The 12,857-nt window shown below is 32.6% G+C and overlaps 1 protein-coding gene across 1 annotated transcript; it reads left to right on the top strand.

The window, feature by feature from the left end:
- Positions 1-759: 759 nt before the first annotated feature.
- LOC140854069 (cyclin-J18-like) lies at positions 760-12,224 on the top strand. The gene is made up of 9 exons (XM_073249446.1): positions 760-918; positions 1,014-1,090; positions 1,187-1,295; positions 1,395-1,493; positions 1,600-1,617; positions 1,698-1,768; positions 1,984-2,110; positions 2,206-2,266; positions 11,859-12,224. The coding sequence occupies exons 1-9, from the start codon at positions 829-831 to the stop codon at positions 11,948-11,950; spliced, it is 744 nt and encodes a 247-aa protein (XP_073105547.1). The 5' UTR covers positions 760-828; the 3' UTR covers positions 11,951-12,224.
- Positions 12,225-12,857: the final 633 nt, after the last annotated feature.

Genomic DNA, 12,857 nt, shown 5'->3' with positions numbered 1-12,857 from the left:
TCTTTATTTTTTCTATTCGTCATGCACTGCAGTAATCGCTAGTTGACAAAATTCTCTACACAACCAATCAGAAGAAATTGAGTATACAACCTCCAAAATGCAGGCAAACGCAAAGGCTTCCTTTTTGTTTTTTTGTCTTTCCGTTAGCTAGGTTCATTTTGCATGCAGCGGTTTTAGATGATCCTCCGTACTACCGTTGATGCTAGCTTTTAATTTAGGTGCAAATCCTTGTTGTGCAAAAAAAATCCTTACAGCACTATTCCATGTATTGCCTTAATGATAGGCACGTAAGCATCTTCTATTTTAAGAACAATCATGTACAAGATGATTTCTTTTTTTTTTTGGTATCTTCATGCTCGAATAACTAAGTAGCAAGCTCGTGGCAATTTGTGCCCTCTTACCGGCTACTTAAATAAATGGATGGTGCTGCTTTGTTATTTTTTTTTAAAAAAAAAAATCTCTCAATTTAGATTGATTGTTTTTTTACATGCAGTTATTATTAAATAATTTTTTTTGTCCATTCTTCGATTTTTTATCATGGTGAGTCTTTACTCCTTGCGTATCAAGCAAAATTATGTGCAAAACAAATATAATTATGCAAGAAAGCAAATGTAACTGTACGTAGAATATTGATTTAACTGTATATATAACTGAACATAAAATATTAAATATATAATTTTTAAGTAAATCTGAATATACTATGATTAGAGGCGAGAAAAAGGGCCGTCGTGCATGTGCTTCGTGCGCCCCTCGCAGGGTTCTCCCGCCATCGAGCTAGACAGAGACGCGCACACCCACACACACGCACAAACACAGAGAGAGATAGAGATGGAGAAGGTGATGCCGTCGTCCTCCTTGGCCACCATCCCTTCTACGCTGCGACATCGTTTACTGGAGTTCCTCCTCCACGCTTCTTCGGTAAGCCCCCTTCCGAATTATACCCTCAAAATCTTCCCTTCTGAATTCTGATCATTCCCTTCCTTCTCCCGGAAAAAAAAAACAAAAAACAAAAGCAACTCCAATGTCCCCCGATCGTCAAGTACACAGCTCTCTCCTTCTTCGCCGACCGATTCCTCCCTTCTCTCCGCAGGTACCACTTACGTTCAAGAAATCCTCATCAAAAGACCGACTTTGGTGCTATTAATTGATTCTTTCTCTCTTTATTTCCATAATTTATCCATCGAAGGAAGGCGAGGTTGCTTGGCGAGAGGGATGGAGGGAGCTGGCTCTTAGATCCACCAAGGGAGAGCAATTTGCAGCTGTTTGCCCTCATTTCCTTGTGGATTTCTAGCAAAGTATGTAGTTCCCTTTTTCCTATTTTTAAAATTCGCTGTCGCTAGGTTTGATTGATTTCTTGTTAATCTTATGCTCTTCGTCATGTAACATGGCGGCAGCTTCATGATTCTCGTCCCCTGTCTGTGAAGAGCATCAAGGCTTTGGGAGACAACCTCATCACCGATCAGCATTTCATGACTCGAGATTACGCTGAAGCTGTACGTCCCACATGTCATTGTCCCCCGACAAAAAAAAAGTACTCTTTCCCTAATTTTAACCTCTTTTGACCGTCTAGAATTGATGAATTTTGATCCTCATGTGCAGGAATTGGTCTTTATGGAGGTATGACTCTTTCTGATGGAAAAAAGATGGTTCTTTTTGTCCAATGTAGTATAAAAACCTAGCTAGTACTTTTCTTTCAGGTATTTGGATTTGATATTGGAGCTTCGACCATTGCATTCGTCTTCCTTGAGGATCTTCTCATTCAGTTCAGGTGGTCCTTGACTCATCTGATTTCACCATTACTTTCACTATGTCCATGTTATTGCCCTACAGAGAGTTCAATTAACAAAAAACTGGCTAGAATCATTGCTTATTTTTCTTTCTATCTGGGTGACAATTTGTGAATTTCTTGAGATGACAGGTTACTGCAAGGTAAATCATATCCGGTGTATTTCTTAAATTTTCGATTTTAATTTTGTGAATCAGGGAATTGTCAAAGATTGGGGAACTTTTGAGGTTTGATGTGTGCATGGAAATCATGGATCTCCTCTATGAGACGGAAGACGTGTCAGCGCTCTTCAGCTCCCCCTGTTCTCTTGCAGCATCCATCCTTGTACGTTTGTCACCTTGAACTGTCCCAATGATTGCAAGAATGGCCATTTCTCATCTTTCTTCTTAGTTAGTTGAATTGCTATAATTGTCATGAAGGTGACTGCATATACAATTTCAGTTCCAAAGCAACGATGGGAATTTCCAGTTCTACCTTGGGGTAAAGTTCGATTAATCTGTCCTTCATGAAGTTTGTTTAATTAGTATACCATAGTCTTTTTGACCTTTCATAATCATATTGAATAGCAAGATATATTTTCAAATATTTGGCTGGGGTGCCTTTCTTAGGACAAGTAATTTGTTTAACTTAACCTTGGTAAGATACCATATATATAATCTTTGCCTGGACTTCTCTCCTTGGCTTTTATGCATCTCTTTTCTTTGAAACCAGCATTTAGAGGAAATTGGCTATAAAACCATCCTTAATTTTATTAATACAGAATAAATTTCTCTCAGAGAATATATATAAAAATTGTAACATTTATTTGAATATTGATATTGTAATTAAAAAGACATCTTTAAAGCTGTTTCTTTTTCTAGGGCATGCATATTTTTGAAAGTTATATCGAGGTGTGAATGGGTCTAGTTAAGATTAACATCTTGGAGAGTGATGCCAAGAACATTGTTTCTCTTGATTCTTGAGTGCTATAAGTTTTTGTTGGCTCTTAATCTTATAAATTGTGTATGATCTTCTCCGGCAACAAGGTTAGCTGAAAATATGAGCATCATGTTATCATCTGCATGTAGCTGTAGGAGCCTGTTATTTCTGTATATCATCGTGTGTGCGGGGGACTCATTATCTTTTGCCTTAGCTTTTTGGGCTTACAGATTATATTGATGGACCCTCCTAATATTATCTATTACAAAACTCTTGAAGTTTACTATCTGCAGAAAATCTAAGGATAAATTTGGATGGAAAACCCAAAGATGGTAATCCTGTTTGTACGAAGCAAGTATTTTCTATTCCATGAAGCACTGGAAATTTAGATCCCTTCATCCTCTGTGTCTAAATTGAGTCTAATGAGAACGAGTTCTATATAACATATATTGGCCTGGTTTTAGTATGCTATTATGATCACTGAATGACCATAATCCTATAACTGTTATGGGTGTTTTATGATTCTACTATAACTGTTTATTTTTGTAAGAAAATTTAAAAATAATGCTACTTTTTTTTCATGGCTATTAGCCACTAATAATAACTTATGAAAATTAAAAAAAAAATTGTTTTGGATGTCTCATATAATTTTTTGTATCATATATAGATAACAATATCACATGTTTAATTTAAAATAGTTATTTATATATAATATCCAGTTATAAATGCATAGTGTTAAATAACAAACACAATGACCATATTATGGCGCATGTTACATATGTTTGCAGAAATCATTATGTTGGTTGTTATGTTATGACCCGGCCCAATTATGCAGCCCACAAAAGCCCAATCAACAAAAAAAAAATTTGAGGAAGACTCCCATAAGGAGTTTTCTTCTCTCGACCGGCTCCTAATCGGAGTCGGAAAGCTGGTCGGGGAGGAGTCAAACTCCTCTCCAGCTCTATTTAAAGGGGAGAACCCTTCTCCCTTTTTTCCACGAAGAAAATCGGAGTCAGACGGCGAGGATCGCCGGAAATCATTCGCAGGAGCCCGTCACCGTGCTCACCTCGATTTCTCGCCGGAGACGTCATCGGAGCTCGAGGTAAGCCCTGATTTCTCTCCCTCTCTTCTCTCCTTTCCTTGCCTATGTGCACGATCGCCATCGATCGGATTCGTCGGATTTTGTTGGGGAAGATAACCCCTGTTTTTGCTATTTTCTTTGATTTTCTGATGCTGGTGGCCGCCGCTAACCATCGGTTTAGCTTCTTTAGGCTGTGGGTCCGTCGTCGCCCTTCCACCGTCGGCCACCGTCGTGCTGGTCGTGCCGTTGATCGGTCAACCAAAGAAGGAGACCACATGGTCCCTGTTTCGCCCAAAGGAGGCCACGGAAAGAAGAAAGAAGAAAGAAGAAAAGAAAAAGAAAAAAGAAAAGAAAAAAGAAAAGAAAAAGAAAAAGGAAAAGAACAAGAAAAAGAAAAGAAAAAAAAGAAAAATAATAAATAGACTCTCTCTCCTCTCTCTCCCCCTCTTTTCTTCTCTCTCTAATCTCTCTCTACCTTTTCTCTCTACTTTCTCTCTCTAAAATTCTCTCTCTAGGTTATTTTTTTCTCCTAAGATTTTTAGAATTTTGAGAAGAATGATGATGAATTGAAATTGATCCTAATAATAAATTTTGATCTGTGATCATCGGACGGTATGCCGGCATCCACCTTGATCGGACCTAATATTTTTTAAGATTCTATTTTTCATGATTTTATTGAATTATCCACGTGATAATTTCAGCATGATTTGATTTGATCAATCAGATTTGTTGAATCATATCGTCTGAAGAGTTCAAGATGAATTTTTTCTCTAAAATTTTTTCTCTCTAAAATTATTTTTTTCTTAATCAATTTCTCTCTCTAAAAAGATTTATCAAGGAGAAATTTTTTTTAATATTTTTGATCTAATGAAGAATCCTGATCCATGATTGTTGGGCAGCGTACTGGCACTTACCTTGATTAGATCCGATATTTCTCAATTTGATTATCCATGATCCTGATTTAACCATAATTTGGATTAGATCATTTTGATCACATCAATCGAGATGTTGGACTATGACATCTGATTAATTTGGATTACACCTCATGAATTTTTTTTTCTCTGATTTTCTCTCTCCACTTGATTCATGAACCCAATGAAGGAACCTCGATCTTATCACTTTGAATCCAATTTGATCTGATAGTCAAACTTTGGATCGTTTATGTCCTAATTGAATTTTGACCAGATGAAATTAGATGATCGGATCTAATCTAAACCATTAAATATGGTATTCGTATCCTTTCTAATTATTAAAATTGATACGATATAAGATTGTGGATGTTTAATCATGGGATATCGCGATATGATCTACGAATAAAATTTTTGAAAGAAAATTTATAGAATTATGTAGACTTTTGAAATACGTTCGAGGTAAGTAATGTTTTATTTTTTCTAGATTTATCGATAAATTATAATATATTTTTTTAACATAATTTATGAAATGATGCATGGATTGGATGAATGATATTTTGTTATGAAAAATATCTTATTCGAAATGTTATGATGAAGCATGATTGAATATATTGATTTTATGATGCATTATATTGATTGATTTCGATACTACATGATTATATATTTTATTATCAAAATTAGAATATGAAATATAATTTATAAAAAATTTTGATATAAGAATAATATGAATTGACAATCTGACTATGTAAAGGATCCCGCCAATAAGGTCATATACGTTGGCAATTGATTTTGTCCTGAAGATTTATGTCGTCAGAGAGACCAGTGACATATCGCCAGAGAGACCAATGACAAACTGTCAGAGAGACCAGTGGTTTCGAAGAACTTTGCTGCCAGATGATTCGCAGCTCACCGTAAAAAAATACGCGGTATTATGACCCTGCCATAGAAAATGTGGTCATAGCTCATGGTTGATGAAAAGAATTTAAGAATGAAATAAATTGAAATCTTGAAAGAAACTTGAATTTTTGAAAAAGAAATAAATTTGATATGAATTATATTATATAATTGAAATTGATTTCGAATTGATGAACTCGATATGCTTATTTTCTATAAATGATTATTTACTATTTTGCCTGATAAAATCTACTGAGAGTGATCATTGCTTACTAGGCTATCTAGCTTATTATCTCCTATTTTTACTATTTTTACAGATATCGAAAAATTAAGATAATATAAGATATGAATGGAAAAGTGATTAGAAGCAGAATCTCCATACTTTTAATTTTAGACTGAAAGTCTTATTTAATTTAATGTAAGGTTTATTGAACATTGTTGTGTTCTTTGAGATATTAAAGTTGGAATTTAGATTGTTATGTTTTGGATTTAAATTATTGACTAATTATTTCGCTGTGAAGTATTAATATCGTGATAAGATACCTTGCATGCTTATGAGAAGAGTTTCCTATGAGTATGCGGTGGTTGCCATGATCCTCGATTCACAATCTCGAATCGGGGGTGTGACATTTAAAGTGATATCAGAATATTAGTGGATGAACTAAGATGTGTATAGAATGAGTGTCAGTGGATAGACACTAAAGACATTATGGTGTAGATCTTTGATGATTGTAGTGGGAGAAATTTTTATAATTTTTGATTAAACATTAAGATTATATACGAAAGGATCACAAGAGATTATGATATATAGAGTTTAAAATATGATGGATGATCTATGGATCATTATATGATTAGTTAGATTTTGATCGAAAGTAATTACAAAAGAATTAACATAAAATTTTATTGTGCATTATGGTTATTAATTTGATCATTGATTATTCAAGTGAATCGTAAGTTCAAATTCGATGTGAGAATAATACTATGATATTACTTTTAGTTGAGAAGTTGACTATTATTGACAAAATAAAGATTTGATGATAAAATATTATTCCAGGATAGACTAAGAAAGTCTTTTATGATGCTTGATTGAAATATTTATCGAAATTGAATTTGATATGTGGATCATATATAAAGTGGCATATTAAGATGAATGCATATTTAGAGATATTGCAAAGAAGTCTATTCTTATTGATGAAATCAATTATGATGTTGTAAGATATTCGTTGTACTGGAATTTTTGATTATCATCCTTAGATCTAAACTTGGAGACTATATGATGTATATAAAATTTTAATTTAAAGATTTCGTATCTAAGTTGATCAAAAAATTTTTTGATATTATTGTTGAGATTGTTAATGAAAAATTGATATCTTTAGATTAAGATAAAAGATCCGATTTATATTTATTTAAGATTATGGGATCCATGTGAATTTACAATTAAAAAATTTTGGATTTAGGAATTGATATGAAGTTCCTTTACTTTGGTTAATGAGGTCCCTGATTGAATCTATTAAGTGAAGATTTAATTTTTTTAGGTTTGTATGATTGTTATGAAAGGATACTTGATAAATATTGAAGATCTTGATGATAGAAATTTTAGAAAAGATAATGATTTGAAATTCTTATATATTCTGATTATATCCTAATTTAATAGAGCATTGAAGGATTTTCTCGTTGATTTGACTTATAAGGATTTTGATTTAGAATTATCGAATTGAATTGATATGAAAATTAAAATTTGATTCATATTGATTATAGTAAACCTATATGATGGTTTTAAATATGATATTGGACTCAAGGGTTAATTAAGATTATTGTACACCAATAAAAGTATGAATGAGAATCGAAAGTTAATCTTTGGCTTCAATTGAAATTTAAAATTTTAGATCTTTTCTATTAATAAGATAAAAAAATAATTTGATTAAAATTTTTTGGTGAACTTAAAAAATTTTGATTGTTAGAACAGAGTACGCAGCGGAAGCATGGTGATCTGGATTATTTTGAATAAGTCAGGAATGTTGACTCTTTGAGTTAAAGAATTATGATAGATGATATGATTTGATACAAAAAATTCATTGATATTAGAAAGAATAATATTTTTTAAAAAAATTTTGGATATCCTTAATATGATTTTTAAAAATAGTGTTTCCACCTACCATGCTACAAAAATATTTAGCATCCTAATTCTAGGATGAGTGGACCCTTGATTTTTGATTTTAGATTTAAAATATTTAGAGATAAATTTTTTTTATCTTAGAATTGAATAATTCTCTATTTATTAGAAAAAATTTGAGATTATTTATTAAATAATGATTTTGATCTTAGATTTTCATACTCAAAAGTTTATCTATGGAGAATGTGATAAAATTTATTTATGATCTTGTGATGAATTGATTAAATCATTAGCAGTTAAGGATTTTTGGTGAGAAATTTGATATCCTTATCTAGAATTGAGAGATTAATTTTGATGATCATAAATAGTGATATTGATTCTAATCAACATTGGTGATATTGATCATTATAAAATGACTTAATGATGAAGTTGCATCGAAAATTAAAATATCAAAAGTTCGAGAATGAGATTGAAATGGTAAATCTTCAACCTTTGAAAGCACGAATAAGAGAAAATATTTTTGAATTTTGATTGATTGGGATATCATTGTATGATTCACTTAAATATGTTTTCCTATCTTATGATGGGTTGATTAATTAAGAGTGGTTAGTATTTTGAAAAAAAAAAATGATGATGATGAATGAAATTCTTATTCAGAAATTAAGATATTGATTTTCTTCTATTTACAAGAGATATGTTTGATTTTGATCTAGTCATGAGGTATCGAACATTATTTTATAGGGAATGAGACCATGATTTTGAAATCTTAAAAATTAAAAATCTTTGAGATATTGATTTTGACAATAAGAAAATAAATGATTCTGTTTCAGATCAATACTTGATGTATTGACTTTTTCCTTATAAAATGATTCAAGAATAGATTTGTATTAAGAATTAGAATATTAAAATATTTGTGGGTGAGATTTTTACCATAAATATCAAGTAAGAAATTATGAAGACTTAAGCAAAAAAAATTTCGAGGACGAAATTTTTTTTAGAGGGGAAGAATGTTATGACCCGGCCCAATTACGCAGCCTACAAAAGCCCAACAAAAAAATTTTTTTGAGGAAGACTCCCTACGGGAGTCTTCTTCTCCCGACCGACTCCTAATCAGAGTCGGAAAGCTCATCGGGGAGGAGTCAAACTTCTCCCCTCTGACTCTATTTAAAGGGGAGATCTATTCTCCCTTTTTTTTACGAAGAAAATCGGAGCCAAACGGCGAGGATCGTCGAAAATCACTCGCAGGGGCCTGTCACCGTGCTCGCCTCGATTTCTTGCCGGAGACGTCACCGGAGCTCGAGATAAGCCCAGGTTTCTCTCCCTCTCTTCTCTCCTTTTCTTCCCTTGCTTGTGTGCATGATCGTCGGCGATCGAATTCGTCGGATTTTGTTGGAAAAGATAACCCCTGTTTTTGCTATTTTTTTGATTTTCCGGCACTGATGGTCGCCGCTGACCATCGGTTTGGCTTCTCTAGACTGTGGGTCCATCGTCGTCCTTCCATCGTCGGCCACTGTTGTGCCAGTCACGCCGTTGATCGGCCGACCAAAGGAAGGGACCACACAGTCCCCTGTTTCTCCCAAAGGAGGCTACGGGAAGAAGAAAAGAAAAAGAAAAAAAAAGAAAGAAAGAAAACAAAAAGAAAACAAAAAAGAAAACAAAAATAAAGAAAAAGAAGAAAAAAAATAAAAAAATAATAAATAGACTCTCTCTCCCTCTTTTTTTCTCTCTCTAATCTCTCTGGTCTCTCCCTATTTTCTCTCTCTACTTTTTCTCTCTAAAATTCTTTCTCTAGGTTATTTCTCTCTCTTAAGATTTTTAGAATTTTGACAAGAATGATGATGAATTGAAATTGATCCTAATAATGAATTTTGATCTATGATCATCGGACGGTATACCGGCATCCATCTTGATCAGACCTAATATTTTTTAAGATTTTATTTTTCATGATTTTATTGAATTATCTATATGATAATTTCAGCCTGATTTGATCTGATCGATCGGATTTATTGAATCATATCATTTGAAGAGTTCAAGATAAATTTTCTCTCTCTAAAATTATTTTTCTCTTGATCGATTTTTCTCTCTAAAAAGATTTATCAAAGAGGAATTTCTTTTAATATTTCTGATCTGACGAAGAATCCTGATCTATGATTGTCGGATAGCATGCTGGCATTCACCTTGATTAGATCCAATATTTCTCCATTTGATTATCCATAATCCTGATTTAACTATGATTTGGATTAGATCATTTTGATCACATCAATCGAGATGTTGGACTATGGCATCTGATTAATTTGGATTGTACCTCATGAATTCTCTCTCCTCTAATTTTCTCTCTCCACTTGATTCATGAACCCAATGAAGGAACCTTGGTCTTATCACTTCGAATCCGATTTGATCTGATAGTCAAACTTTAGATCGTTTATGTCATAATTGAATTTTGATCAGATGAAATTAGATGATCGGACCCAATCTAAACTGTTGAATATAGTATTCGTATCCTTTTTAATTATTGAAATTGATATTGTATAGGATTGTGGATGTTTGATCATGGAATATCGTGATATGATCTACAAACAGAATTTGTGGAAGAAAATTTATAGAATTATGTAGATTATTGGAATGCGTTCGAGGTAAGTAATGTTTCACTTTTTCTAGATTTATCAGTAAATTATAATGTATTTTTCTGACATAATTTGTAAAACAATGCATGGATTAGATGAATGATATTTTGTTATGAAAAATATCTTATTCGAAATGTTATGATGAAGCATGATTGAACATATTGATTTTATGATGTATTATATTGATTGATTTCGACACTACATGATTATATATTTTATTATCGAAATTAGAATATGAAACATGATTTATAAAGAATTCTGATATAAGAATAATATGAATTGACGATCTGACTATGTAAAAGATCCCACCAATGGGGGCATATACGTTGGCAATTGATTTGTCCTGAGGGTTTATGTCGTCAGAGAGACCAGCGACAAACCGTCAGAGAGACCAGCGATTTCGAAGAACTTTGCTACCAGATGATTCGCAGCTCACCGCAAGAAGATACGCGGTATTATAACTCTGCTACAGAAAAAATGTGGTCATAGCTCATGGTTGATGAAAAGAATTTAAGAATGAAAGAAATTGAAATCTCGAAAGAAACTTGAATTTTTGAAAAAGAAATAAATTTGGCATGAATTATATTATATAATTGAAATTGATTTCGAATTGATGAATTCGATATGCTTATTTTCTATTAATGATTATTTACTATTTTACCTGATAAAATATATGGAGAGTGATTATTGCTTATTGGGCTGTCTAGCTCATTATCTCCTATTTTTACTATTTTTACAGATGCTGAAAAATTAAGATGATACAAAATATGAATAGAAGAGTGATTAGAAGCAGAATCTCCATACTTTTAATTTTAGACTGAAAGTCTTATTGAATTTAATGTAAGGTTTATTGAATATTGTTATATTCTTTGAGATATTATAGTTGAAATTTAGATTGTTATATTTTGGATTTAAATTATTGACTAATTATTCTGCTGTGAAGTATTGATATTGTGATAAGATGTCTTGCATGCTTATAGAAAAAGTTTCCTATGAGTATGCGGTGATTGTCATGACCCTCAATTTACAATCTCGGATCAGGGACGTGACATGTTATCATACTATGACATTCATCATCAGAGGCTGACCTTTGAGATTACATTTCCATATAAAATCTTGCAGTAGAAAAGCATTGAATGGTCTCTAAGATGGACGAGAACACAGATATGAGCCAAGTTTCAGATAAGCTGATAATACTTGGAAAGTGTTAAATACATTTCAGCACCTGGTCTATTGTAATACCAGCGGTCCTTAGATCGCCATCCTTAGACCCAGGTAATTGTTACAGAAAACATTGACAAATTGATGGTACAGCTAGTAACAATCATTATGCAATTGTGATATTGCATTTTTTTTTTTTTGCTATATTTTGTTCATTTTTCTTTCATTTTTATATGGACAACATTACCAAACCTATTATTGCTAATAACATGAGGAAGGATAAATAGGGCTAGGTTGTTATTCTAAAAATGTATGTTCAAGACTATAAAGCATTCACTGTTCACACGTAAGAGACCTTTTGCTGTTGCAGTGACATTTGTTACTTCCTATGATGAAGATGATATAAGAAGGATTGTATCATGCATTCTCAGACATGTGCTGAAGCCTGAGACAACAGAGTAGATGCTTGATGAAATCTTCTCATTGTGAAGCTCGTCATGGGATGGTATGATGCCAAGACTAGCACCTAGTGAGTTCTGTAACTAATTCATGTATTGAATGAAATTTGCTGTGACAGTTTTAGGTTATTGGTTTGCCTGCTCATTTACCTTGTCACGGACTTTTGTCTGTCTCTGTATTTTCACTCAGTTCTTATGTTAGCTGGAAAAGCTGGAGAAAAAAATCTTGTAGGAATTTGAAGGAGAACACAGAAACAATGCAAGGAAGTAAAATGGATGTTTTTATTGCTTGTCCCACATCCTTTGCAAGGAACTAACCCGATGGCTTGTTAGCCAAACTAGCCTCCACTTCCTCTCAAGCGTCAATTTGGACGTCCTCGTTTCCCTTCCAGTTGCTGTCTTTAGCGCAGGCTGACGCTCTTGGATGCGCTTTTTTTTTTTTATATACAATGAGGCTTGTCCTCCCAACGACAATTAAAAAAATGATGGAAATCTTTTCTCAACATCTAATTAGGCAAATATGGATAGGAATAATCACCTTGATTCTCTGAGTATCAAATTAGGCAAATATGGGCAGAGCAATGATGAAGATCATATTTTGAAAATTACTCCTTGATTTTTTTTTTTTTGACCAACCATGCAATCAGAATTAGTAGATATGACCAATCCCATGAGATTAGAACCATCCCTAATTTTGCTAATCATATATATATATTTGTCAAGATTTTTATTATATGGATCATATTATTTCTTTGATGTAAAGATATTGTTCTTTTTGATGTGGGGATTTTGATCCCATATATATATATATATATATATATATATATATATATATATATATATATATATATATATATATATATATATAAGTATGTTATTATAGTTAATGAGTTTAAACCTTTTGACTGTAA

This window comes from Elaeis guineensis, chromosome 15, assembly GCF_000442705.2.
Source record: "Elaeis guineensis isolate ETL-2024a chromosome 15, EG11, whole genome shotgun sequence".
Classification (NCBI taxonomy): domain Eukaryota; kingdom Viridiplantae; phylum Streptophyta; class Magnoliopsida; order Arecales; family Arecaceae; genus Elaeis; species Elaeis guineensis.
This window is presented reverse-complemented; position numbering and strand designations above follow the sequence as displayed.

Excerpts from the sequence above, each read along its gene's own strand:
- LOC140854069 (XM_073249446.1), top strand. The coding sequence starts at position 829 with ATGGAGAAGGTGATGCCGTCGTCCTCCTTGGCCACCATCCCTTCTACG. Across the intron at positions 919-1,013 it reads TCCTCCTCCACGCTTCTTCG|CAACTCCAATGTCCCCCGAT; the intron begins GTAAGCCCCCTT and ends AAAAAACAAAAG. Across the intron at positions 1,769-1,983 it reads GATCTTCTCATTCAGTTCAG|GGAATTGTCAAAGATTGGGG; the intron begins GTGGTCCTTGAC and ends TTTGTGAATCAG.